General features: G+C 46.2%; 1 protein-coding gene across 2 annotated transcripts in view; it reads left to right on the top strand.

Annotated features, from left to right (window-relative positions):
• The window catches only part of SEC14L5 (SEC14 like lipid binding 5), an 82924-nt gene that overhangs the window by 21715 nt on the left and 37453 nt on the right, over positions 1–23756 (top strand). Inside the window, exons 2-6 of one of the 2 annotated variants that reach the window (XM_030212652.1) lie at positions 7808–7957; positions 12104–12235; positions 17458–17586; positions 20493–20727; positions 23265–23377. In XM_030212652.1, coding sequence (XP_030068512.1) covers positions 7808–7957; positions 12104–12235; positions 17458–17586; positions 20493–20727; positions 23265–23377 — 759 coding nt within the window. The remainder of the gene's footprint in view (positions 1–7807; positions 7958–12103; positions 12236–17457; positions 17587–20492; positions 20728–23264; positions 23378–23756) is intronic. The other variant, XM_030212653.1, reaches the window with a different exon arrangement.

Genomic DNA, 23756 nt, shown 5'->3' with positions numbered 1-23756 from the left:
CCCCGCATGGTCGCCTGTCTCCTCCTCTCTCTGCCGGTCCCATGATTCCTCTTCTCTCGGGCTGTCCCGTATCTCCTCTGGACAATCAGCCCACCAGTGTCCTTCTTGTCGGCAATTTGCACACTGGTTACGCCCTATGGGGGACCGCGTTCCTCTTGTTCTCCTGCCCCTTCCTCTTGGTCTAGACCTCATTCGTTCTTCCAGCACCGTGGCCAACACATCTGCCTTCTCCCGCATCCGCCTGGTCGATTCCTTCCGGGCCTCCACCTTCTCCTCCTGGTCGCGATATCCGAATACGCGATCAGCTATAGCTTTCAGTTGGCTGAGGCTCATCCCTTCGAACCCCTCCGTTCTCTGTAGCTTTCTTCGTATATCCGGTGCTGACTGGCTAACAAAACTCATAACCACGGTTGGGAGGTTCTTAGGGTCTTCGGGATTTATCGGGCTGTGCCTCCTGAATGCGTCCATAAGTCGTTCAAGGAAGTCCCCTGGACTCTCGTCCTTCTGTTGGACCACACTGTGGATTTTCCCCATGTTGGTAACCTTCTGCTTCCCCTTCTTTAAGGCGGCCAGGTACGCCTGCTGGTATCGGCGGATAAAGGTTTGGCCTTCAGCGGTTCGGTAGTCCCACGTAGGGGCAGCGATGGGCGCCTCCGTTTCTATTAGGTTCTGTAAGTTGGCATGGGCTGGATTAGCATCCCGGATGGCTTGCTCCATATTTTGTTGTAAAAGGCGGCGTTCTTCAGTGGTCAGGATGTGGGCGCTCAACTGCCTAAGGTCTGCCCAAGTCGGATTATAACTGTATATAATGCCTTCCACCAGCTCTACCAACTGCTCGGGTTTCTGGTCGTAGGACGGCCCATGGAATTTCCAGTTATACAAATCGGCACTTGAGAAGGGAACGTGGCTATAAACTGTTGATTCAATGGGCTGGCCCCCCCCTTCCGCCGGGTTAGGGGTATAGGTGGTAGACTGTCGAACTGGGAATAAATGGGAGGTTCCCCCTTTTCGGCCGGACGGGAAGGCCTGATGCGGACTCGATTGGGGGAACCGAGTAATGTTCTTCACAACCCGTTTACTTTTCCGTGTGGTTGCGGGGCCAGGTGACTCAGGTGAGGCTGGTTGGGACGTCTCCCCAGCATCTGACTCTGACCCGGAAGTCTCGGCGTCAGCGGGGCCTTCTGCTAGGCCCGTAAGGTCAGGGTATATAGGGGCATATGGCGGCGGCGCAATGTCGTCTTCGTATGCGTCCGCCGTAGCAAGTATCGGGGCTTTTGGAGGCTTCTTCTCGGGCGAACCCTGAACTTTCCCTGCGGTTTTCTTTGGGGGTTTCTTTCTAGAAAGTGTGTTGGTAGTACTGGGCGTGGTTCCTGCCTTGGCTATGGTAGCAGGGGGCGTGGTCTCAGTGGCTTCAGTGCTAGGGGCGGTAGGCCGTATGGGGGCGGTCCCTGCGGCCTTCGGGACGGCAACGGTTGCCGAGCTTTGGAGAGCGAAGGCATGGGTCGGCAGGGTTCTAAGTTTAGTTTTCCGGCCTTTTCTCTGCTTTACCAACATGAGGGCGGCCTTTTCTACCTTCCGTTGGGCCCAAGCCGGCGGATCCCGGACTACATCCAACCACGCTTCTATGTATGGAATGTCCTCGGGACAGCCTGGGTTTCCCTCAATTATAACAATATTCATGACCGCCGCCACTTTTGCATACTCGAATGACCCTTCCGGGGGCCATCCAGCAATTCCTAGCCCCGGCCACATAAATTGACATCTCTGTATCATCCCGGCCCTGCTACATTTATCTAGGTCGAACACTTCGCTAAAGTGTTCCGTCATTAAATCTAACGGTGAAGACCCACCCCCGCCCATCCTAACCTGAGTGCCAAAGGACAGGTGACGGACAAAGGGGGAAAGGGGCGGTGGAGGAGTAAGGGGTCTCGTTCCACCAGACACAGAAGGGTCAACACTCGGCCTGACCAGGACGCGGTCGCCCGGCCTGGAACTGCAAGCCCATTCACACACTTTCATACGCCACAAGAAACCCTCCCGTTCGCCGCTCGGTTTCGTCGTCGGAGCCTAGTGAGTTTCGGGACCTAGTCGGATACCAATAGTCCGTATTAGTCACTGGCTAAAAGAGGGTGATCACGCCTCTTCTTCGGTCCTTACTGGGCCGGTCACTACGTAGAGTATACTCGCCTGTCCGCCGGGGTCGCAGGCCGCGCCGTCGTACGCTTCTCTCTGAAATAGAAAAAGGTGCCTTGTCGGAACCACACAGCCCCCTCCACAGTCAGGCGGAGTTGATCGGCCCTCCTCCGGGAGATGGACGCTGAAATCAGCGGTGGCCACTCACCACCTTCGCGGGTGGGGGTCGATGACCCGGTCCGACCGCAGTGGGGGAGGGGAAGAATATAATCCGATTCCCCTTTCTACTTCCGTCCCATCTGGGTCGCCAATGAAACAGGTGGGAAATCAGAAGACGAAAGGCAAATATTTGGTTCCAAACAAGGCAACTTTATTGCTAGCAAGTGAACAGCACCGAGTCGTCTCGGGACACTGTGTGTCATAAACCATCTGACACTTACATTTATACTTCCCTACTGGGCCTGCGCATTTGGCCCCTTACACGTCACAACCGACATGCGCAGTAAACATTTGTAGTTCTTACAGTACAAAATTGTAGTCTCAGTACGTACACACGTCATAACACTGAAATGATACTGGCAAGAAAAACGAAACTTAGCAGCTTATTCTTTACACACACAATGCTCCTTTCTAGCACATGAGATAAGGTTCGGCTCAGGAATGCAGGGGGGTGTCAGCACCCACCAAGGTCGTCTATTCAGATGGCGTTGCTACATGCAAGCTGGTCTTGTATAAGCCTTGCTAACTATTGTTACAAGCTATATGTCTAATAGCCCTGCATTCTGTCTGTACATTAGTAAACAGCAAAGTTCTTTTGTTAGTAACCAGTAGAACTGGATAAGGCACAAATGTCCAGTGCAGTAATGGGGTGTGGCTAAACAGCCAAAAGCAGAGGTAGAGTGCATAAGTATAAGTTCATCAGTAGGCACAAAACATGAGGTTGTCCTGTTGCTCAGTAGTATTCATAGTATTTGAACAGTATCCGGCGTTCCACTCCTTCAGTTGCACCTTCTCTGCTGTGGGATGCTATGGCCAGCCTACCCTTCTGGCGCCTATTTTACAAAAGTCTGCTCCCCCAGACGTCAAAACCTAGCTACGCCTCTGGCACTGCACTCATTAAAACTGCTCCAGGGACCTGCATACTGCTGTCAGGGAGCTGGGTATGACATTTGAGGCTGGCATAGAGGCTGGCAAAAAATATTAAAAAAAAATTTTTTTGGAGGGTGGGAGGGGGTTAGTGGGGAAGTAAGGGGAGGTGATCCCCGATGCCCTCCGGTGGTCATCTGGTCAGTTCGGGCACTTTGATCGCAAGAAAAGATGGACCAAGTAAAGTGATCGTTAAGGACGCCCTTCTTTTTTCCATTATCAGCCGAGGATTCCCATGTGTTAAGCACGCCCCAGTCCCGCCTTTGCTATGCTTCTGACACACCCCCGGGAACTTTGGTGGTCCCGGCGAAAGAAAGCAGTTGAGGACGCCCAAAATCGGCTTTCGATTATGCCGATTTGGGTGACCCTGGGAGAAGGACGCCCATCTCCCGATTTGTGTCGAAAGATGGGCGCCCTTCTCTTTCGAAAATAAGCCTGTTGGTATCCTTCCTCTCTGAACACATATTTCTGTTGGAACATCTTGGAGTTGTAGGGTCCTCAGTCTCTCATCACCACCAAGGTTATATCCAATTGTATCTGGCATGTATGGACCGCATAGCTTCAGTTCCTCCTGTCACCTCGACATGTAACATGTACTTTCCATTTACTGACAAAGCACTGTAACTTGCATGCAGCTGCAGGAATAAACTAAAAATATGCTGAAGACAGCAAGGCTAGGAAAGCTGAGGGCTAGCAGGGCCATCTTACAGGCCTAGTACCATATAACAGGTCTTGTATAGGAAGGAATATTCAGGAGCTAAGTCTTTAGAAAACAGTTGCCTGTTAGCACGTGAAGTACTGAAGGAGTGATGCCAGCCTGCAGTGGTGTGGAATGACTGACCCTTTCGGATGCCTAGTACTTGCAATAGCTAGGAATGCAGCAGTTCAGGAAAGGGGTGCATTGCAGGGTGAATTACTAGAGTTATGTGTTTGGTCATGGGACTCAAACAGCTGAGGTTGGTAAAGATTAGGAATGAGGTGTACTGGCAGTGTGTGTGAGTAGTGAGAGAAGCCCAATAATGGAATAGCAAGAGGTGCTGCAGGGCAGGACTGAGGTACTTTGCAGAGTTATGTGTAATTTAATGCTCCTGATGAGCACTGAAGGGCAGAGTCAGATCAGTAACTTGAACAGCATCTGTCTTCAGGATACCCAAGGGTAGCTAGTTAAAAACTGAACCAAATATTAAGTGAGGTAAATGTATAGAAATGTCTTTGGTATCTGAGTTTCTTCACATGCTCACATGCTGTCACTTAGGAAGTTTTACAGATGGCAGCACTGGCTGGATAGTATACTTTTTTTTTTCTTCATGACAAACAGCATTAAACTATATGTCAGGGACTCTTAACCCTGCCCTGGAGTCACAGGTGACTGGTCAGGTTTTCAGGATATTTGTAATGAATATGCATGAGAGAAAGTTGCATACAGTATATGCAAATGTATCTTATGCACACTCATTGTGACTATCCTGAAAGCCAGACTGACTAGCAGGACCAGCCCAAGGGTATTGGATGCCCCAGATGAACCTTCAGCCATGTGCCACCTCTCTCCCCACTCCCTCCTTCCAGGAGTGGTTCAAGGCCCTAATCCTGTTTATAATCTAGCATTTCCCCTCCCCCTACAGCCACAACTTCCTCCTGTGTCTGCCACCGCCTTCCTGCCTCCTTCCGGCCTGAAACTTTAATGGCACTCAGCGTGGTGGTGGGCCTTTCAGTACAGGCCACACTCGAGAGTTGCCAGTTCTGCACCTTCCAATGCAGACTTTCTGTTAGAGGGACTGGGACAGGGCATTGCTTGAACAGGGATCTGTACTGAAAGAACCCCCCTGCCATTACCGCCCCCTAAATTTTGCCACCCTGGGCAGATACCTGCAGAACAGGATTCAGAACTACTGCCATAAGACACATTTCGTTTTGTGGCCTGTTTATCACCACAACCATTCCCATATCCTACAGTAGTTCATCCAGTTACATTTGGATATCTTCTGGGCACCTTCCAATATGCTTGGCACTTTGATGACTGGACATTGGGGTCTGTGCTGACAGGACTGCTATAAACTGGGAATGATCCCACTGTGAAGGCCAATTGAAATTTCATCTTCCATACCAGCTGAGCTAGCAGCTTCGCCACTGATAGCTCAGTCACCTCACCTACCCAGCTCCAGAGTTCCCTTCCACTGTCATTAGCTGCTGTATTTTTAGAATTGTCAGTGGTATGGAAGAGATGAGAACAAGGCTCAGCAGTGACTTAGAGCAGCAATTCTTCCCTGCTCTTTGTATCTCCTGCCATGGGCAAACCTCATCAGACTCCCTCTCCTTCACATGCTCTCTGGCTCAATCTCCCTGTCAATTCAACCTCATTATAGACTGCAAGTTATAGGGTTTTCTGATATAAGACAGACATCCTTCAGCTCATGATTCTGTTGCTGTTATGGTAATTTGATTTGTTTCAACAGCACTTTAGACAGACTCTCTCCCCCCCCCCCCCCCCCACGCACACACACATTGAAGAATAATGCATCATCCCCTTCTGAAGTTCTGTGGGTGTAGAGGGATATTCATGTCCAGGCAAGCTCCCAGTTTCAGCTCACATGTCATCATGGGTAATATTTGAAATATACATTACATTACATGTTATTTATTTATTAAAAAATATTTATACTGCACAATCCAAATGTTCTCCGCAGTTTACGAGATATACTAACATAAAATCGAAATACAATTCTTCACACCAACAATAACATTACTGAACTAACTAAAAAAAAAACAACAAAAAAAAACAATCAACATAAAAGTCTTTTAAAACTTCAGTCTCATCATGTATTTCTTGATTTTCCTGCATTTGCTAATTGTAAATGTATATTTGAAACTTATAAATAAAGCATTAAAAAAAACTTCAGTCTCATCAATCTGATTTCTTCCACCTTCTCAAATCAGATCATCTTCAGTCCCATACTTGTATAAAAAAAAGTAGGTCTTCAATTCTCTTTTGAACTGTTTGATCTCTTGTATTTTCTTTAAGTCTCAATGGTAAACAAAGTAGGACCTGCTACATAAAAAACAGCTGCTCTATATTCATCTAAATGCAATTGTTGTGCAGATCTCAGAGTCCTGGAAGTCTGATACACGTGTAATTTTGCTGCTAATATTTCTGAAACCTTCCTTCATGCATCTTTCCTGTCATCGTTCTCAAGCTCCTAAAGCCTTGTTTCTCTTTTCCTTTTGTGGCCCTCTCTTTTTTTTTAATGTGGGAGGGATCTGACTGAGACACATACCACTGTATCCCAAGTGTCATGGCAAAGCAAACATCTATGGAATGGCTGCAATGTGCCCTTCAAGTCTCTGGGCAGTGTCAGGACTGCTCCAGTGCTATATGTGTATAGTCACTGGTATGAATGGCCGTCATTGGTCTGATTTTCAGGTCCCAGACACTGTTTTAGTAATGGGGTAATAATTGAATTAGACATATGGGAGACAATTCTATATAGAGTGTCATAAGTTAGGAGCCTACTAGACACCCAATTGTAGGCGTGGAAACGGATGCTAATGGTGGATGAGCGCCAAAACGGGGATAAAATGGCAGGCATGTGCATAAAAGCACTTAGCTGCTATTCTGTAACTGGGTGTCTAAGTGTTGTGGGGCGTAACTGCAAAGAGGTCATTCCCATGGAAAGGGCATGAGTGGGTCATGGGCGTAATGATTATTTCTTTGCACACTTCATCGAACAGTTGCGTTTATGTGCCCAGCTGCTGATTTTTAGGTGCCAACATTTACATCAACCAAATGCATGGCGTAAGTGGTTGTCTGACTCGAGCACATCTGGATCTGCAGTAGTTCTCTGAAGTTTGCTTGGCATAGTAAGCAGTCCAAGCTATATTATTAAGGAAGAGACCGATGAAGCTTGAGTGCACCTAACAGCAGATTTAAATCAGTATGCATGGTTTTCCTGGGATAATCTGGTAAAATATGCATGTACTTTTCACTAATGTGACCAGTTACACAGTAAAACCCCTGAAAGACCCTAAAATAATGACTCTCAAAGGCAATGCCCTTATGTCTTTTTTTTGTTGTTGTTGATTTATTTATTTAAAAATTTTAAATTATCAAAATACAATTCAAGCGGCTGACCAGAGAAATGTCTGCTCTCACACAGCTCTCCCTCCAAGATCTTCAAGGTGTGTCTCACTTGCACTACGACCTTGCTGGGAAGATAAAGATTGCTGAAATGCCCCTTGGTGGGGACAGGCACTGGTGTGGTGATGGGGACGGGATGGGACAGGCACTGCTCTGGTGATGGGGATTGGGTGGGGCAGGCACTGTTCTGGTGATGGGACATTGATGGAGATTAGATGGGAGTAGATATTGTTCTGGTGGAGAGTTGTTCTCAGGATTGGAAGAAGCAGACATTGCTGAGATTGGTTGATGCAGATACTGCTCTACTAACCAGGCACTGCTAAGAGCTGATGTTTGGAGTTTTGTGATAGGTTCCTAATATTGTGGTTGATTTCTTTTTCCTCTATTACATTTCAGGCCTATGAGAAACGCTTCCCTACCTGCCCTCTGATTCCCGTTTTCCTGGGCAGCATTATTCTGTCTGAGTATAAGAGCAAAGACGGAGCATTGCATATAGTGGAACGGAGCTGCAAGCTTAGTGTGGACGCACCACGCTTACTGAAGAAGGTGAGTAGGAATGCTGCCCTTTTCCGGTCCTTGTTTCCACACCTATGGCAATGCTTTCTCAGTAATGCCTAAATAGGGACCACTGGTGAAATATTCTAATTCTAATGTTGTATTACCACGTGGTATTCAAAATGCTTTCTCAGTGCCATACTCATAGTGCATATGGAGGTGATCACGAGAATAGGTTTTCAGCCAGGAAGTGAAACTGTTTATTGTTCTTGTGACAATCAATCAGAAACATGCTCATCATTAAATCCAGCAGAAAGCATACTGCATTTTTGAGTGACCCAAGCGGAGGGTAGTTTTAGAAGGAGGTTGCCAACATTTGGCACCAAGAATGTAAATGAGCAGAATCCTTGTGCATAGTGTGCACAGATGTGTGTAACAGGGGCGTAGCCAGACTTCGGCGGGAGGGGGGGGGTCCACAGCCCAAGGTGAGGGGACACATTTTAGCCCCCCCCCCCACGGCGCTGCCAACCCCACCCCAGGCATTGCCGAATTTGCCCTCTCCCCCCCCCCCCCACCACCAACCCGCTGTCACCTGCCTTTGCTGGCGGGGTACCCCAACCCTGGCCAGCCAAGGTCCTTTTCTTCTTGCAAAAGGCTTCCTTCTGTTTTTGACGTCCTGTTGGCTTAACACAAAATAAACCATTACCTTAACACAGTTCTTGGGACACACCCAGCCAGTCTGGTTTACAGGATATCCATAATGAATATGCATGAGTGATTTGCATATATTTGAGGCAGTACATGCAAATTGATCTCATGCATATTCTTTGTGGATGTCCTGAAAATTTGGTTGACTGGATGTGTTAAAAGGATTAGATCATTATTAAATTGGACGGGAAAAATCCACTATTTCTGGGATAAGCAGTATAAAATGTTTTGTACTTTTTTGGGATCTTGCCAGGTATTTATGACCTGGACTGGCCACTGTTGGAAACAAGATGCTGGGCTTCATGGACCTTTAGTCTGTCCCAGTACGGCAATACTTCTGTATTTTTATGTTGAGAACCACTACCCCAGCACCCTCTGGTAAGGCCAGACACGTTCAAGTCAGTGAAAGAATTCATGTAGAATTCTAGAACTGATTTGGAGTAAGCTCAGGCAAGAGCCGCAGGATGCTGAGAGTTGGGTTGAAGCTTTAATTTCCAGTTTAAATACTTTGAGGCTGCCCTCCATGACAGAAAGAAAGAGAGATCCTTGATTACACCTTCATACAATTCTGACATTTATCCAGCTTATTTTTGAAAGAGAAAGACGCCCATATTTCGACCCAAATCGGGAGATGGGCGTCTGTCTCCCGTGGGCGCCCAAATCGGTATAATCGAAACCCGATTTTTGGCGTCCTCAACTGCAGTCCGTCACAGAGACAAACAAAGATCACGGGGGCGTGTCAGAGGCATGGTGAAGGCGGGACTGGGGTGTGGTTATCGGCCGAGGAGAGATGGGCGTCTTTAGCTGATGATCGAAACAAGAAGGGCGTTTTTGACGAGAATTTGGTCCGCTTTATTTGGACCCTTTTTTTTTCAGGTCCAAGTCCCAGAAAAGTGCCCCAACTGACCAGATGACCACCGGAGGGAATCGGGGATCACCTCCCCTGACTCCCCCAGTGGTCACTAACCCCCTCCCACCAAAAAAAAAACAATTTACAAACTTTTTTTCCCAGCCTGTATGCCAGCCTCAAATGCCTTACCCACTTCCATGACAACAGAATGTGTTCTATCCTCTGACAGCCTTTCCCTGGTTCTGATGTGGGTCTCGGGTGAGTGTGACACCTTTTCTGTTAAGGGCACTGCAGAGTCACATCAGCAATACACTGTGGTGGGTGTAGGGTAGTGGGCTCCGTGATTCCACTAGCTTGTGTTAAATGCTCACGATGTTGGTAGTTGGTAGGCTCTACTCCCATGGTGCTTTTCCCTCTGCTTACTGGGTCAGAGTGTGCCCTGTTTTGTTTCCGGTAGTCCATGAGGTAGTGGCCATTTGTGCAAGACACTTTTAGATCTCTTTCATGTGTTAGCCACGTTTCAGCACTTAGTTCTTACCCTGAATGTTGCTGAAATCGGGCATTGTACACCATTCTGCCAGCTCGGACCTACTGCTAATCTCAGTACCAGCGAGACTCGTTGCCAGTGGGGCACAACCTCTGATCTGCAGTTAACTGTGAGTAAAAGTGCTTATTCAAATAAAGGACGTTTTCAGCGAGATTAGCCTTCCGGTGTGAACTGCTGTGCCAAGGTTATACACCAGCAACAAGTCCTGTCCCTGGAGCACTTTTAGTGGGTACTGCAGTGCACTTCAGGCAGGCAGACCCAGGCCCATCCCCCCCCCACCCGTAACACGTGTGGTGGTAAATGGAAGGCCTCTAAAACCCACTGTACCCACATGTAGTTGCCCCCTTCACCCCTAAGAGCTATGGTAGTGTTGTACATTTGTCCCTCCACAACCAAATAGCTTGGATTGGGACGTTTCTGGGGTGAGCATTTTTAGTTTCCATTATCGCTAAAAAAAACCCCGCCCATCTCAGAAGGGACCAAATCCATATCATTTGGTCCGTCCAAACCGTATTTTCGAAACGAAAGATGGACGCCCATCTTTTTCGATAATACGGTCTGTCCCACCTCTTCACATACCCGTTTTCGGACATAGACGCCCATGGAGATGGACGTTCGCATTCGATTATGCCCCTCCACGTCTCCCAACTGCATTGGAACAGTGAGTAGAAGTCACAGGGAAATAGGCATTTCTGAAGCTCCTTTAATTGTGCTGCTTTGAGAGGAAAGTGCTAGACACAGAGCTCAAGAGTATGGGTATGGCAGCCATTCATTGTGAACCATACAAACTGGAGGAACACTCAGTCCCTACATATACCAACAAGAGAAAGTTCAAGGAGTAGGGTAGATAGGCTCTTCCAAAAAAACAAGGGAGATGTCAACTCAACTAGGGGATCTTTATTGAAACAACTTAAAAGACTTTTGAGTTGTTTCAATAAAGATCCCCTATTTGACTTGACGTCTCCCTTGGTTTTTTGGAAGAGCCTATCTACCCTACTCTGTGAGCCATTCATTGTAATACAGTTAATAGCCCCAGGGTCCAGCACTGAAGATCTTTAAGGGAGAGAAAGGAATTGTAGAGCTTAGTAATTGCTTTGGATGGTAGACTGAATAGGCTGTATGATTTTTATTTGCCATCATGTTTTGAGTTTCTGTGGTGCCCATGCAGTGTAACATGGGTTATCTTTACTGTGTGGGTAGGAAACAGGTTTCAGGAGCACTACTGAGGACTGACTAAGATTATAAGTAAATCTATACAAGAAGTCATCCCACTGACAGCTTTGAAAGGGGAAGGGGATTAGATGTGGATAAATTGGGAGATTATTTATTTTTATTACATTTGTATCCCACACTTTCCCACTCATGGCAGGCTCTATGCAGCAGGCAACGGAGGGTTAAGTGACTTGCCCAGAGTCACAAGGAGCTGCCTGTGCCAGGAATCGAACTCAGTTCCCCAGGACCAAAGTCCACCACCCTAACCACTAGGCCACTCCTCCACTTAGCCTTGCTAAGATTAGTTGCATTTCCTCAACTGATCTCCAGATGCGTAACGAACAAACTCTTATTCAAAAATATTCATGGATAATAATAACTGGTAAAAGTCCTTGACTTATAATCAGTTATTATAAAAACTGGTATAATATTATGAGCTCTACTCATATGTATGGTTCTATTGTCATTGGATAAAAGGTACATGTTACCTCAACACTCCTATATTTAATTGCCACACTAAGCTGAGCTCTGTAAAGTACTGGTCTTTCATTTTTTAAGAAAATATACCATGTTTGTCACATGATCCAGTTTTGTTTTTCTCCTCATACTCTCTATTTTCTCTTTGATTCACTCTATCAGTGTCTGTCTCACTGGTTCCTAATTCTTTTCTGTTTGGAGGATAGTAAGGCGTCTCTCTGCTTTCTCTCATTATTAGTGGAACAGCACCACAGATATTGTCAAAATGTTTTCCCAGTCATAGCCGAAATGTAACTATGCACTGACTATATTTTTCTCACAGACTCAAAATGGGAGTAATTGTCTGTTTCACAGAATTTGGTGGGTGGTAAGGTAAGATGTCTCTGCTTTCTTCTCTTTGCAGATTGCTGGTGTTGAGTTTGTTGTCTTCGTGCAGAAGAACACGCTGAACTGGAAGGACCGCATGTTGTTGATCGAGGCACACAACGAGACCTTCAACAATCGAGTCCTTGTTCATGAAGCCTGCAGTTACTCTGTAAGTGGCTTTGGCGAATCTCATTGTTACTCTGCTCACCAGATATCGGTATGTAGTACAGTCCAGGTATTAGCATCTCTGTGTTGACATCAGCAATCGTCTGTTGTTACATACAGTATCTGATCACTATTAAAAATAGCTATTCTATTCCTAAATGTCATTGAATCTACACCATCCCCATTAATCCTCAGGAACCAGACACAAAAGCTGGGGTCTGGTTACCTGTGCTGAAAGCACCTGTACGCTGAAAATGGAGACGTCCAGGGCAGAATCTTTACAAGGAACAGGAAGCTCATTGACCATTGAAGTTGCTGCTTCTCCACATGGCTTGGCAGCTTTTGTGCTTGTGATTCTTCCGTTGCTGGAACTGTGACGCATTTCTTTGTTAATTAGTGCTCTGCGTGTTTGTGAGATTGTGCTCAGGGATTCAGCACTGACGCATTCTGAATTCTTCTCGTACCAATTTCAGTCTCTAGATCCCGTCTCACTGGAGTTCTCTTCTCTCTATCTCTCTGGATTCTTTTGCCTTTCCTAGGGCGCTCATTTGGCCTGAATTGTAGTTACTGTTTCCTGTGACTGCTGCACCTCTCTCCCTGCTCTCTAGGGTCTTGTTTACCCTCTCTCTTGTTTCAGGTAGAGCTTCCTTTCTTCTAACTCTTCTCTCCTGTCTGTAGCTGTACCCCACGGAGACTTGTTTGCAGCATGTGCTGCTTGCTCTTGGATATATTTTCAGTAGTCTCTCTCGCTCTCGCTCTCTCTCTCTCTCTCTGGCATCTTCAGTTGAGAGAGAGAGAGAGCTGAGGCTCTTTCTGCTGTCTTGGATTAGGACATGGGTGGGAATCTTGTCTTATTCGTTCTTAGGGAATTTATTGTCAGTTGTCATGGATCTGATGAATTCTGTTTTTATATTTAATGAACATATCTGTTTGCAAACATTGGTTTTGTAGCCTTGCCCATGCTCAACCCTAACTGCTCCCCTGAACATGTCTACTGTAAAAGTATGCACCAGCATAAACCCATGTGCACTTTTAGACATGGTTGAATTTTATAAGAGCCTACTTAAATCCCTAAAACATATTTTAGGCAGGAAAGTGGTTTTATAAATTCACCCTCGGTATGAAAGCCTCCATTTAGGCACCCCGAAAATGCACAGGAACACCTATTCTGTAATGAGATCTCAGCACCAAGATTCTATTATAGAAACAGAGAAAAATGTAGGCAGATAAAGACCATATGGCCTATCCAGTCTGCCCATACATGTCATCTATTCTCCCTATCGCTCTCTTAGAGATCCTATGTGCTTGTCCCAAGCGCTCTTGAATTTAATTACTATTTTTGCCTCCACCACTTCCACTGGGAGGCTGTTCCATGAATTCACTTCCCTTTCCTTGAAGAAGTATTTCCTCGGTTACTTCTGAGTCTATCTCCTTTCACCTTCATCCTAACCCTCCTCGTTCCAGAGCTTCGTTTCAATTGTGTTACTCCTGTGCATTCCGCCAAGGTATTTAAATGTCTCTAACATATCTCCCCTCTCCTGCCTTTCCTCCAAAGTATACATATTGAGATCTAAAAGTCTGTCCCCATCCACTTTATGACGAAGACCACCCTGACCATTTCAGTAGCCACTATTTGGACCGACTCCATCTTGTTTATATCTTTTTGACTGTGCGGTGCAGTCTCCAGAACTGTATTCAGTATTCTAAATGAGGTCTCACCAAAATCTTATACAGGGGCATCATCACCTCCTTTTTCCTACTGGCCACAGAATATGAGTGTAAACCTGCATCATCAGCCTAAATTTAGACACAATTGTTTATGCAAAGTGTAAATAGTGCACCTAAGTGCACCACACTATGTGCATAACTCTTGAAGTTTTTGTTACATTTGTACCCTGCGCTTTCCCACTCATGGTAGGCTCAATGCAGCTTACATATACAGGTACTTATTTGTACCTGGGGCAGTGGAGGGTTAAGTGACTTGCCCAGAGTCACAAGGAGCTGCCTGTGCCTGAAGTGGGAATTGAACTCAGCTCCTCAGGACCAAAGTCCGCCACCCTAACCACTAGGCCACTCCTCCACTACACTTGTAAGTTGGAGACATGGCTATGCCCTTCCCATGCGTCATCCATCAACATGCCGAGTCACAGCTACACCTTCTAGCACTTACACAGTACCCTATAGAATAGTGCATTGTGATGTTCTTCTTTTCTGTGCACTTAAACACGCTCTTCACATGTCCATGGATGTGATCTCTGAAGATCACCAGTTCACCATCATCACACAAGTGACTTGCATGAACGGACAGAATCTTCCAAAATGGAATAGGCAGTGACTGGGCAGAATCTTCCAGAAATCTCTGTAAAGGCCTTTCGCTGCTCGTGGGAAGTGGTTTTCCTGATACTTCAGCCCTATGCATCTCTCCAGTTCCTTTATGTCCATCCAAATTATGAGACATTTCCTGTGTTGCAGTTGTGAAAATCTCCTGGTGAAAAACAAGGCTCTTTCTCCTCTTCTTTTTTGAAATCCTACAGTTTTAGTATCTATACTGAATAACAGGGCTGGGGAGGGTCATGTGCGCATGAGCAGAGAAAGATTCTGTCTGTTCAGCACCAAGTGCAGTCATCTAACCCCCTTGTGTGTTTGGTGAACTGCAGGTTTCCCAAACTGTGGGTCACGATCCTGAATGGTGTCATGCATGCCACGCTTGGGGTCATAACCCTCCCTGGAAGTATATAGGCATGTTGTAATGACATGCCTCAGCGGGTTGCACAGCATGCTGTGCCATGGAGTTACAGCCAAAAAATGATCGGTAAGCACTACATTAGACTTTGCTTGTTGCATGTAAACAGCTTTGCTGTGTTACTGCGCAGTTGAAATTCCATTGATGACGAGCCTGCTTGTGAATCTCTTCACTGTGATTAATGTTATATTCACTGCTGATGATCACCTGCTATTTCACTGACACAAATGCAAGAACTGATTGTGACATTTTTCCCTTTGTGAGCCTATAGGAATATTCCTTAGGGAATAAAACCTAAAGGGGTTAATTTGATATTCCACCCTTAGAACACTGTTCATATATAGTCTTTCCAAATCCAAAACTGAGGATCAATAGATATTCCCTGCCCCAGAGGGGCCTTCCGGCAGCACTTAATGTTCTGGTACGCTCCTTGGTCATTTCACAGTTAGATTACTGCAACTCTCTATATAAAGGTCTTCAAGTTAAGGATATGTGCCATCTACAGACTATTCAAAATACTGCTATCTGTTTAATCACTAATTCTCACAAGTTTGGCTATATCACCCCCCCACCCCAATCTTAGAGACACACATTGCCTTCCTATCACTCATCGCATTACCTTTAAAATCGCACTGCTTGTATTTAAGATCTTATCCTTTAGGCAACCTCTTTATATCTCCCATTATCTCATTCCTTATAGCCCTGCTCGTACACGCCAGTCTGCTCAACACAACCAGCTCATAGTTCCTAGTCACCAAGAAATAATGCACGGGCACACCTGGCAGGCCATTTTCTGTGTCCAGGGTCCCAGCTCTGGAATTCCCTCCCCGTATCCCTCCGCCTGCAGAGATCTCTTAATAAATAAGACAGATCTCAAAACTCACCTCTTCAGAGATGCACATCATTAGTACCCTTTAGCATATTCTTCCAATGAGCTTTCAGGAGGAGCCGTAGAAATATTTGTAGCACTTCTTTTGTTCTCTCCCCCCTATCCTAATATTGTAGTTCTACCCCTTTACCCTTTATGCATTATGTTTCTTCTCCTCGACTTGAAATTCTGTCTTTTCTCCTATTTTTACATTGTTAGCCACCCTGAAAGCATTCAATAGCGCAGGATTGTTAGACTTTAATAAACTTGGGGGGGGGGGGGTCTTTTACTAAGCCACGGTATTAGCGTCTCAGCGTTTACCGCCAGCTGATTTCTACAACAAGCTAAAAATACTACTGCGGCTTAGTAACAGGATGCCTTGGAAACTCGGATTTGCCCAATATCAAAAGGAGATGTGGGATTTGAACTCTGAGCTTCTTTGGTTTTCATCCTGCAGCTTGAACCTCTAGGCTGTTCCTCCATACAAAATAGCCTTTTTCTTCAGGGTTTGTGCTTTTGCTTATATTATTTGCCTTTCACTGCTAGGCACCATTTCACCTCCATTCTTATGGGAGTCAGCTTGGATTACCAGTTTATTTATTTATTTTTAAAACTTATAGTCGACTTCATTCATATATAGCCAAGTACTGCAAGAAACGTTTATGCTTTATAGAACAAGAGATGTCTTCAAAGCTTCTTCTAGTACTCTTTGTTGAGCATCTGGCATAATCTTATGAAGGGTTCTGTTTCTTTCTCTTTGGATGCACAGTGTCGGGGCCACTGAGAGGTAGAGCAGGAGGGGCATAATTCCCCAGGCCTGCCTTCCAAAGGGGGGCCCGGCACAGGCAAGGTTTTGAGGGAGCACTAGCAGGGCTTCCAAGAGACTGGGCTGGGCCCAGGGCAAGGCCGCCCCCGCCACTCCCCCCTGCACCCCCCCCCCCCGAGGTCGCCGCTCCCCCCTTCCACCCGCCCCCCTCTGTCCACTACCGGGCCCCCCTGCATTGAAATCAAAGCGTCTCTCACCTCCGTGTGAAAGCGCTGCAGGCAGCAGGGCAGCAGATCGTCTCCCTTCGGCCCTCCTTCCCTCCTTGTGTCCCGCCCTCACGGAAGTTACGTCAGATGAGGGCGGGGCACAGGGAGGGAAGGAGGCCCGAAGGGAGGCGATCTGCTGCCCTGCTGCCTGCAGCGCTTTCACACGGAGGTGAGAGGCGCTGTGATTTCAATGCAGGGGGCCTGGCCCGGTGGCAGATGGTCGATGAAGGAGGGCGGGTGGGACTGCAGCGCCGGGCCCCACTTGGCCCGGGGAATTTTGTCCCCCCTGCCCCCCCTCTCGGCAGCTATGAGCACTAGAAGCTTCTTCCTGCCTGCCTGCTGTGAGATCATTTAAGTTTTGATTTAATTGGATTCCATCCTTTTTCTGTATAGTGTTCCTTTATGTTTATCCCATGCATTCTTGAATTCTGTCACCCTTTTTGTCTCACAACCTCCCATGGGAGGGCATTTCAGGCATCCACCACTCTTTTTTTTAATGAAAAAGTACTTCCTTTCATTGCTCCTGAGTCTCCCACTCCTCTCATAACCTTAGACCTCTTGCATTTTTTTTTCTGGGTTCCAGGTTCACCCTGAGAATGAGGACTGGACCTGCTTCGAGCAATCTGCATCACTTGACATCAGGTCATTTTTTGGGTTTGAAAGCACAGTGGAAAAAATAGCAATGAGACAGTACACAGCAAACATTAAGAAGGTAGGTGAATGAGGCAGCCAGACAGAAAGGACAGCTACCAGTTCCTTTAAGAATCTGACTGTCCATGTGCACTGGTACTGCTTACCACAGGGGGAAAATCCAGTCTCCTTGGTTATATTTTTAGTGTTGTACTGTGATAGTGAGAATTTGACTTACAGTGCTGCTGCAGGTGTGATATTTGGCAAGATTTCCAAACAGAAATAGCCACATCCTATATTTAAAAAGTGTTGGCAGGAGTGAGATTCCCTGGAGATTAGGGATCTCGGACTTGTTTGATGAGATGTTCGTGTCTTTTTGGTGCTACAGGAAAACTTTGGATAAGAATTATGCTTGAAGCAGTGGCGTACCAAGGGGGCGGGGGGCGGTGGGGGCGGTCCGCCCTGGGTGCACGCCGCTGGGGGGGTGCCGCGCACCGGTCAGCTTCGTTCGTTTCCATGCTCCCTCTGCCCTGGAACAGGAACCTGTTCCGGGGCAGAGGGAGCATGGAAACGAACGAAGCTGACCGGTGCGCGGCACCCCCCCAGCATCGTGCACCTGGGGGGGGGTTCTTTCACCGGGGTGGGGGGGTCGCGCTGCACCCGGAGGGCGGGGCACATCGGTGGTCCGCCCCGGGTGTCAGCCCCCCTAGGAACGCCACTGGCTTGAAGACATTTTCAAATGTCAGAGCTTGGCAAAGAAGGGAAAATGAGTGTTGGATTAATTGGGAGGCATTAGGAGATTCTGACATAAAGATGTCCGTGGGGTATACAGTGTCTTACATGACAATTTTAGGAGGTGGAAAGCAGCACACAGCCTGGAGGAGGGACTTGGGGAAGACTTTTAATGAAAAACTGGCCGGCTGGATTGTTTGAGGATTTCAGATACAAGAATTACTTATAAGCCTTTTCTTTTTCTGTTCTGGTGCCCTAAACTAAGTTGGATATATTAGATACTCTCTCCCTTGAGTGCTAGAGGGGTTCAGGAAAGAGAGTTCATTTAATGCAGGGATCAAGGACTTAGGTTACAAATGTGTGGGTTTATTAAATGAGTACTCACTATGAAGATTCTTATGGGTGCTGGTTCTGGTTCATATGAGGGACCTATAGAAATTAATAAGCGGCGTTTCAATAGGGCTGTAATGTGATTGACATGGACAACAGTTCTCAGAAAGTGGAAACCGTCGAGCTGAAATGTGTTTATAGAGTGGTGAGAATTAAATCTATCCTAGCTTCCTTGAAGATTTGATATGATATATGAACGATACATATTTGCCTTTCTGCAGAGAGACTGAAAGCAGCACTAATTAGTATTTTGTCAACCTGGTGTAGAAGTTCTGACCATGGGAGATATGGAAAGGAAGGTGTAGGATGGGGCGGTGGGGGATGGAGATGAGTTGGAAGAGGTATTACATTTCAGAGGAGTGTTAGACATTGATTCCCCGTTATTGAGCCTGTGGTGGTCAGCAGTTTATAAAAATCTCAGCCACTGAAGTTTAAAAAAAATCTGTATATTCTGTGGCAGTACCCAGATAGGGACTGCCATTGAATATCCGGATACCATGGTGAGTATCCGGCACTAGCTGAACAATGGTGATACTCAGCTGCTATCTGGATAGCTTATCCAGATACAAGTAGGAGAGCTTTTTTGCTTTGTTATATGCCCCCAGATGACCCTGGCACTATCCAGGTAGTGCTGTGGCAGTCTGTAAATATATTCAGTGGCATTATCCAATAGTGCTGTTGTCACTTATAAAGATACTCAGTGGTGCTATAGTTGCCAATGCGTATCTTTCTCAGCAGCATTTTTTTAGGTAGCAGGTGCTGCTTTACAAGTAAATGCTTTTGAATATCAACTAGTGGCGTAGCTACATGGGGCCACGGGGGCCTGGGCCCCCGTAGATTTGGCCCTGGACCCCCTGCCGACGACCCTCTCGACCCCCCTTCCCGCCGCCAACCCTCCCCCGCTGCCACTGCCACCATCGGCTACCTTTGCTGGCGGGGGACCCCAACCCCCGCCAGCCGAGGTCCTCTTCTTCCAGCGCAAGGCTTCGTTCTGTTTCTGTGAGTGACATCCTGCATCCGACTCACAGAAACAGAACGAAGCCTTGCGCCAGAAGAAGAGGACCTTGGCTGGCGGGGGCTGGGGTCCCCTGCCAGCAAAGGTAGGTGGCGAAGGGGGAGGGTTGGCGATGGGAAGGGGGGTCGAGAGGGTCGGCGGCGGGGGGGTCAGAGTTGGTGGTGGTGGTGGCGGTGGCAGGAGGGGCTAAAATGTGCCCCCTGACCTCGGGCTCTGGACCCCCCTCCCACCAAAGTCTGGCTACGCCCCTGATATCAACCCTTCTGTTGTTTTCTGCATCGTTTACATTTTTGTAATATTTAGAGATATGTGAAAATGGATTTGTGAGGAATAATAGTGTTGTTGATTTTATTAGCAAATGGTATTTACATTTGTATTTTTCTCAGTGAAAAAGATTTTGCTTAGAAAAATGTAAAGGATTCAAAGGACTTTTACATCTTGGAAAATATTTTCTATATAACCAACAGCACAAGAAGGTAAGAAGTAGAAGGGGAGCTACTGTAATTTCTTGATTATTAATGATGACAAGAGTCCAGCAGGACAGGTTTTTACATGTGAACTAGACAAGCTACAGCACAGGGCCTCACATTACAAGGGGCCTTGTGTTTCACTAACAAGGAAAGTTATTAAACCTAAAATTTACTTCCTGCTTAATTGAGAGGGGCCACAGTACACATGAATCCAGCCTTGGATTCCATCAAGAACTGGCCTACTCCTCTGTGAATTGATGAGAGGTTAAGAGCAAAGAAATGAATTTATTTCCTTCTGTGCTTTTCCAGCATCTTAGACTCTGTCTTCCCTTCTCTTACGCTATAGTGTTACTAATAATCCAGCAATTTAATTTATTTCAGGGCAAAGAAGTGATTGACTATTACCTCAATGAACTAATCTCTCAGGGCATCACACACATTCCTCGATGGAAGCCACCAGCATTTGGAAGTGAGAAGCACAGCCCGCAGACTGCGGGATTTAACTGGGACAGTGCGCCTGATTGTTGGAGAGAGCCAGCAGCGTGCTCCGGCCATAGTGCTAACAGAGAGCAACTTGGTATATCCACCCCTGTTGCAGAGGCAGGCACCCCTGATGGTAAGTAGCCCTCGATCTAGATTACAACTGCAGAGTGGAGGAGTAGCCTCATGGTTAGTGCAATGGGCTGAGAACCTGGAGAACTGGGTTTGAGACCCAGCGCAGCTCTTTGTAGCTGCAGGCAAGTCACCTAACCCTACTTTGCCCCAAGTACAAAAATTGTGGGCTCACTAGGGGCAGAAAAAGTACCTGAATATAATTTGTAAATCACTTTGATTGTACCACAGAAAAGAAGTATATCAAATGCATGACCTTTGTAAGTTACCCCTTACAACTGAATTCTTAATAGTGTGCCAAGGGAGCACCTTGTTGAGCCCCACATCTAAGGGGCAGATACTTGGCCAGTCATCGTTCATACGATTGTTTTTTGGATAGGTGCGCAAATCTGCAGTTTGACTTACTAGAACTTAAACTGGAGAAGGTCTTGCAGGAGTAGAAGTACAGACTAACATTCAGGTTAATTTTCAGTGAAACATCTTTGGAATATTTGGAAATGTCTAATCTATACATACAGGTAGTGCTGTTGAATATGCAAGTAATAGTAGTAGCAGTAGCCTGGTGGTCAGAGCAGTGGGCTGAGGAACAGGGAAGCCCAGTTCAAATTCCACTGCAGTTCCTTGTGATCTTAGGTAAGTCATTTAATGCTCCATTGCCTGAGGTACAAAGTTAAGGGTCTGTAAACATAAGTACATAAGCATTGCCATACTGGGACAGACTGAAGCCCAGTATCCTGTTTCCAACAGTGGCCAATCCACGTCACAAGTACCTGGCAAGATCCCAAAACAGTACAATATGTTTTGTACTGCTTATCCTAGACATAAGCAGTGGATTTTTCCAAGTCCATTTTAATAATGGCTTATGGGCTTTTCTTTTAGGAAGCTATCCAAACCTGGATGTTGTGCAGGGCACCAGCAATATTCAGTGTCCTCATAGGTAACTGGGCAAGCAGGATCACTTAAACAGCATCCTAAAATTGCCCGGTTATCTATGTGGGGGTATGGGACGGAAATACCGGTCACTTGCGACACTATATAACCAAAGACCGTAACGGACATTACCTGACTCTTATTCCCCCTTCCCTCTCTAAGTTCTTCCCAACTGTTTCCTACCATACATATACCTCATTATGCCATAATATCACTTTGTATTCATTCATACTATGTATTTGTTCAAACCGTAACCAGCTAACGCCATTAAAGGTTACATGTAAGCCACATTGAGCCTGTAAAAGGTGGGAAAATGTGGGATACAAATGTAACAAATAATAATAAGAATAAATAATATCAGCCATACCCTCAATTTCCAGGTATCATCACCGACCTGGATATTCAGTCTCAGTGCCTAGCTGAAAATATTTAATTCCTTATATTCTGATATTTTGTGGCCTTTTGATTTAAGAAATACTACAAGTTGTGAATTATGCTTGTGGGTAACATGATAATGATATGCCAGCCGATATTCAAAATCAACCGGCCAGGAACGGCACCCGGCTGGTTAAATGGTACATAACCAGCTATCCGCAGATATTCCGTAGGAGATAGCCGACTATCTCCCACTGAATATTCCCCGGTTAGCGCTTAGTGGATAGCCGATTATATTGTGTGATATAATCAGCTATCTAATGCAGGGGAGAACCTCTACATCAAGAAGTTCAAGCAAGTAGGAGTAGAGGCTGACCAAAAGATGAGTCCAACGCTGATACAAAGGGACCCGAGCAGACCACACCGGGGAAAGCAGAGTGTGTTTCTTTTTCAAACACATGCCTTTTGGCGGTTTTCACTGCACTACAGTCCCTTGAGCTGAAACCTTTGACCGGTTTTAGTACACTGCACAATCCGAGGAATACTAATAAGACCCCTGACTTAGGCGTTTTGTAATGCCGAAACATAGACCTTGTCGGGTCCCTTTGTATCAGCAGCAATAAAGAGTTTTCTCACACTTTCTCCAGCGTTGGACTCATCTTTTGGTCATCCTCTACTCCTACTTGCTTGAATAACCACCTATCTGACAATTTTCAGCAGAGTTGGCAGCCAAATATGGCCACCGAAATATCAGGTCTATCTTTTGCCACTATGAACTTAACCAGCCAGCACTGAATATCAATATGGCCGGCTATGTTCTTAGCGGCCAAAAATAAACCGGATATTCAATGCTGGTCACTGGAAACAACCCGGCATTGAAAATCTGGGCTCAGTGCTTTCCACAGGAGGCATTTCAGCTACTTCCTGTGGTCTGAATATCGGGCCCATGGTGTTCATTCAAGGTACAGACGTGACTGTCTCTGGGAATACATGACTAAAGCTGTGGATCCATAATACTGAGAATGGCCACTTGTCATATCATGGGTCCCAAAGCAGTCACATGTTTCAACTTTTGTAACTTTTTAATGTTTTTTCGCATAAAAGGATGGGGTTTGGATTATTGTATTGCAAATTGTTTACTGTGCTAGAATTCATTAAAACCTAATTAGTATGTTTCTGGTGACTTTAGTCATGTTTTCCCAGAGAAGATAACAAATTTCCCCCTCTCTTTTCTAGCTGATAAATTGCACGCTGATTACATCGAACGCTACTTAGGAAATCTTACCCCTCTGCAAGAGAGCTGCCTCATCCAGCTTCGCCAGTGGCTACAAGAAACACACAAAGGCAAGGTAAAAAAAAAAATGAAGACCCTACTAGTACCAAAGGGCTAATGTAATAAAGTACAGGAGGTTTTGTGCAATTTGTGAGCAACTGCCCAATGCTAAAATAAATTCTCTGAGGACAAACAGGCCAAATGTATTCTTACATGTGGGTGATGTCATCCAATGGAGCCCACTACATACACTGCCTAGTGCGTGTAGATTAAGAAAGTTTTGGCAGCGCCCTAGTGCGCATGCTTGGGTGCCTTCCAGTCCGACATGCGAGCATGTGCACTTCAGTCTCTTCTTTTTTTCTGCAGAGCTGGGAGGACACATCTGTGCATTCTCTCAGTGCGCTTTTTAGTCAAATTTATTTTTAAGTGCCTTCCCTTGCAGTTCCCTCATGTTT

The sequence above is a fragment of the Microcaecilia unicolor genome, chromosome 8 (assembly GCF_901765095.1).
Source record: "Microcaecilia unicolor chromosome 8, aMicUni1.1, whole genome shotgun sequence".
In the NCBI taxonomy this organism is placed as follows: domain Eukaryota; kingdom Metazoa; phylum Chordata; class Amphibia; order Gymnophiona; family Siphonopidae; genus Microcaecilia; species Microcaecilia unicolor.
Note: the sequence above shows the minus strand (reverse complement) of the source record. Positions and strands in the feature narration are given on the sequence as shown.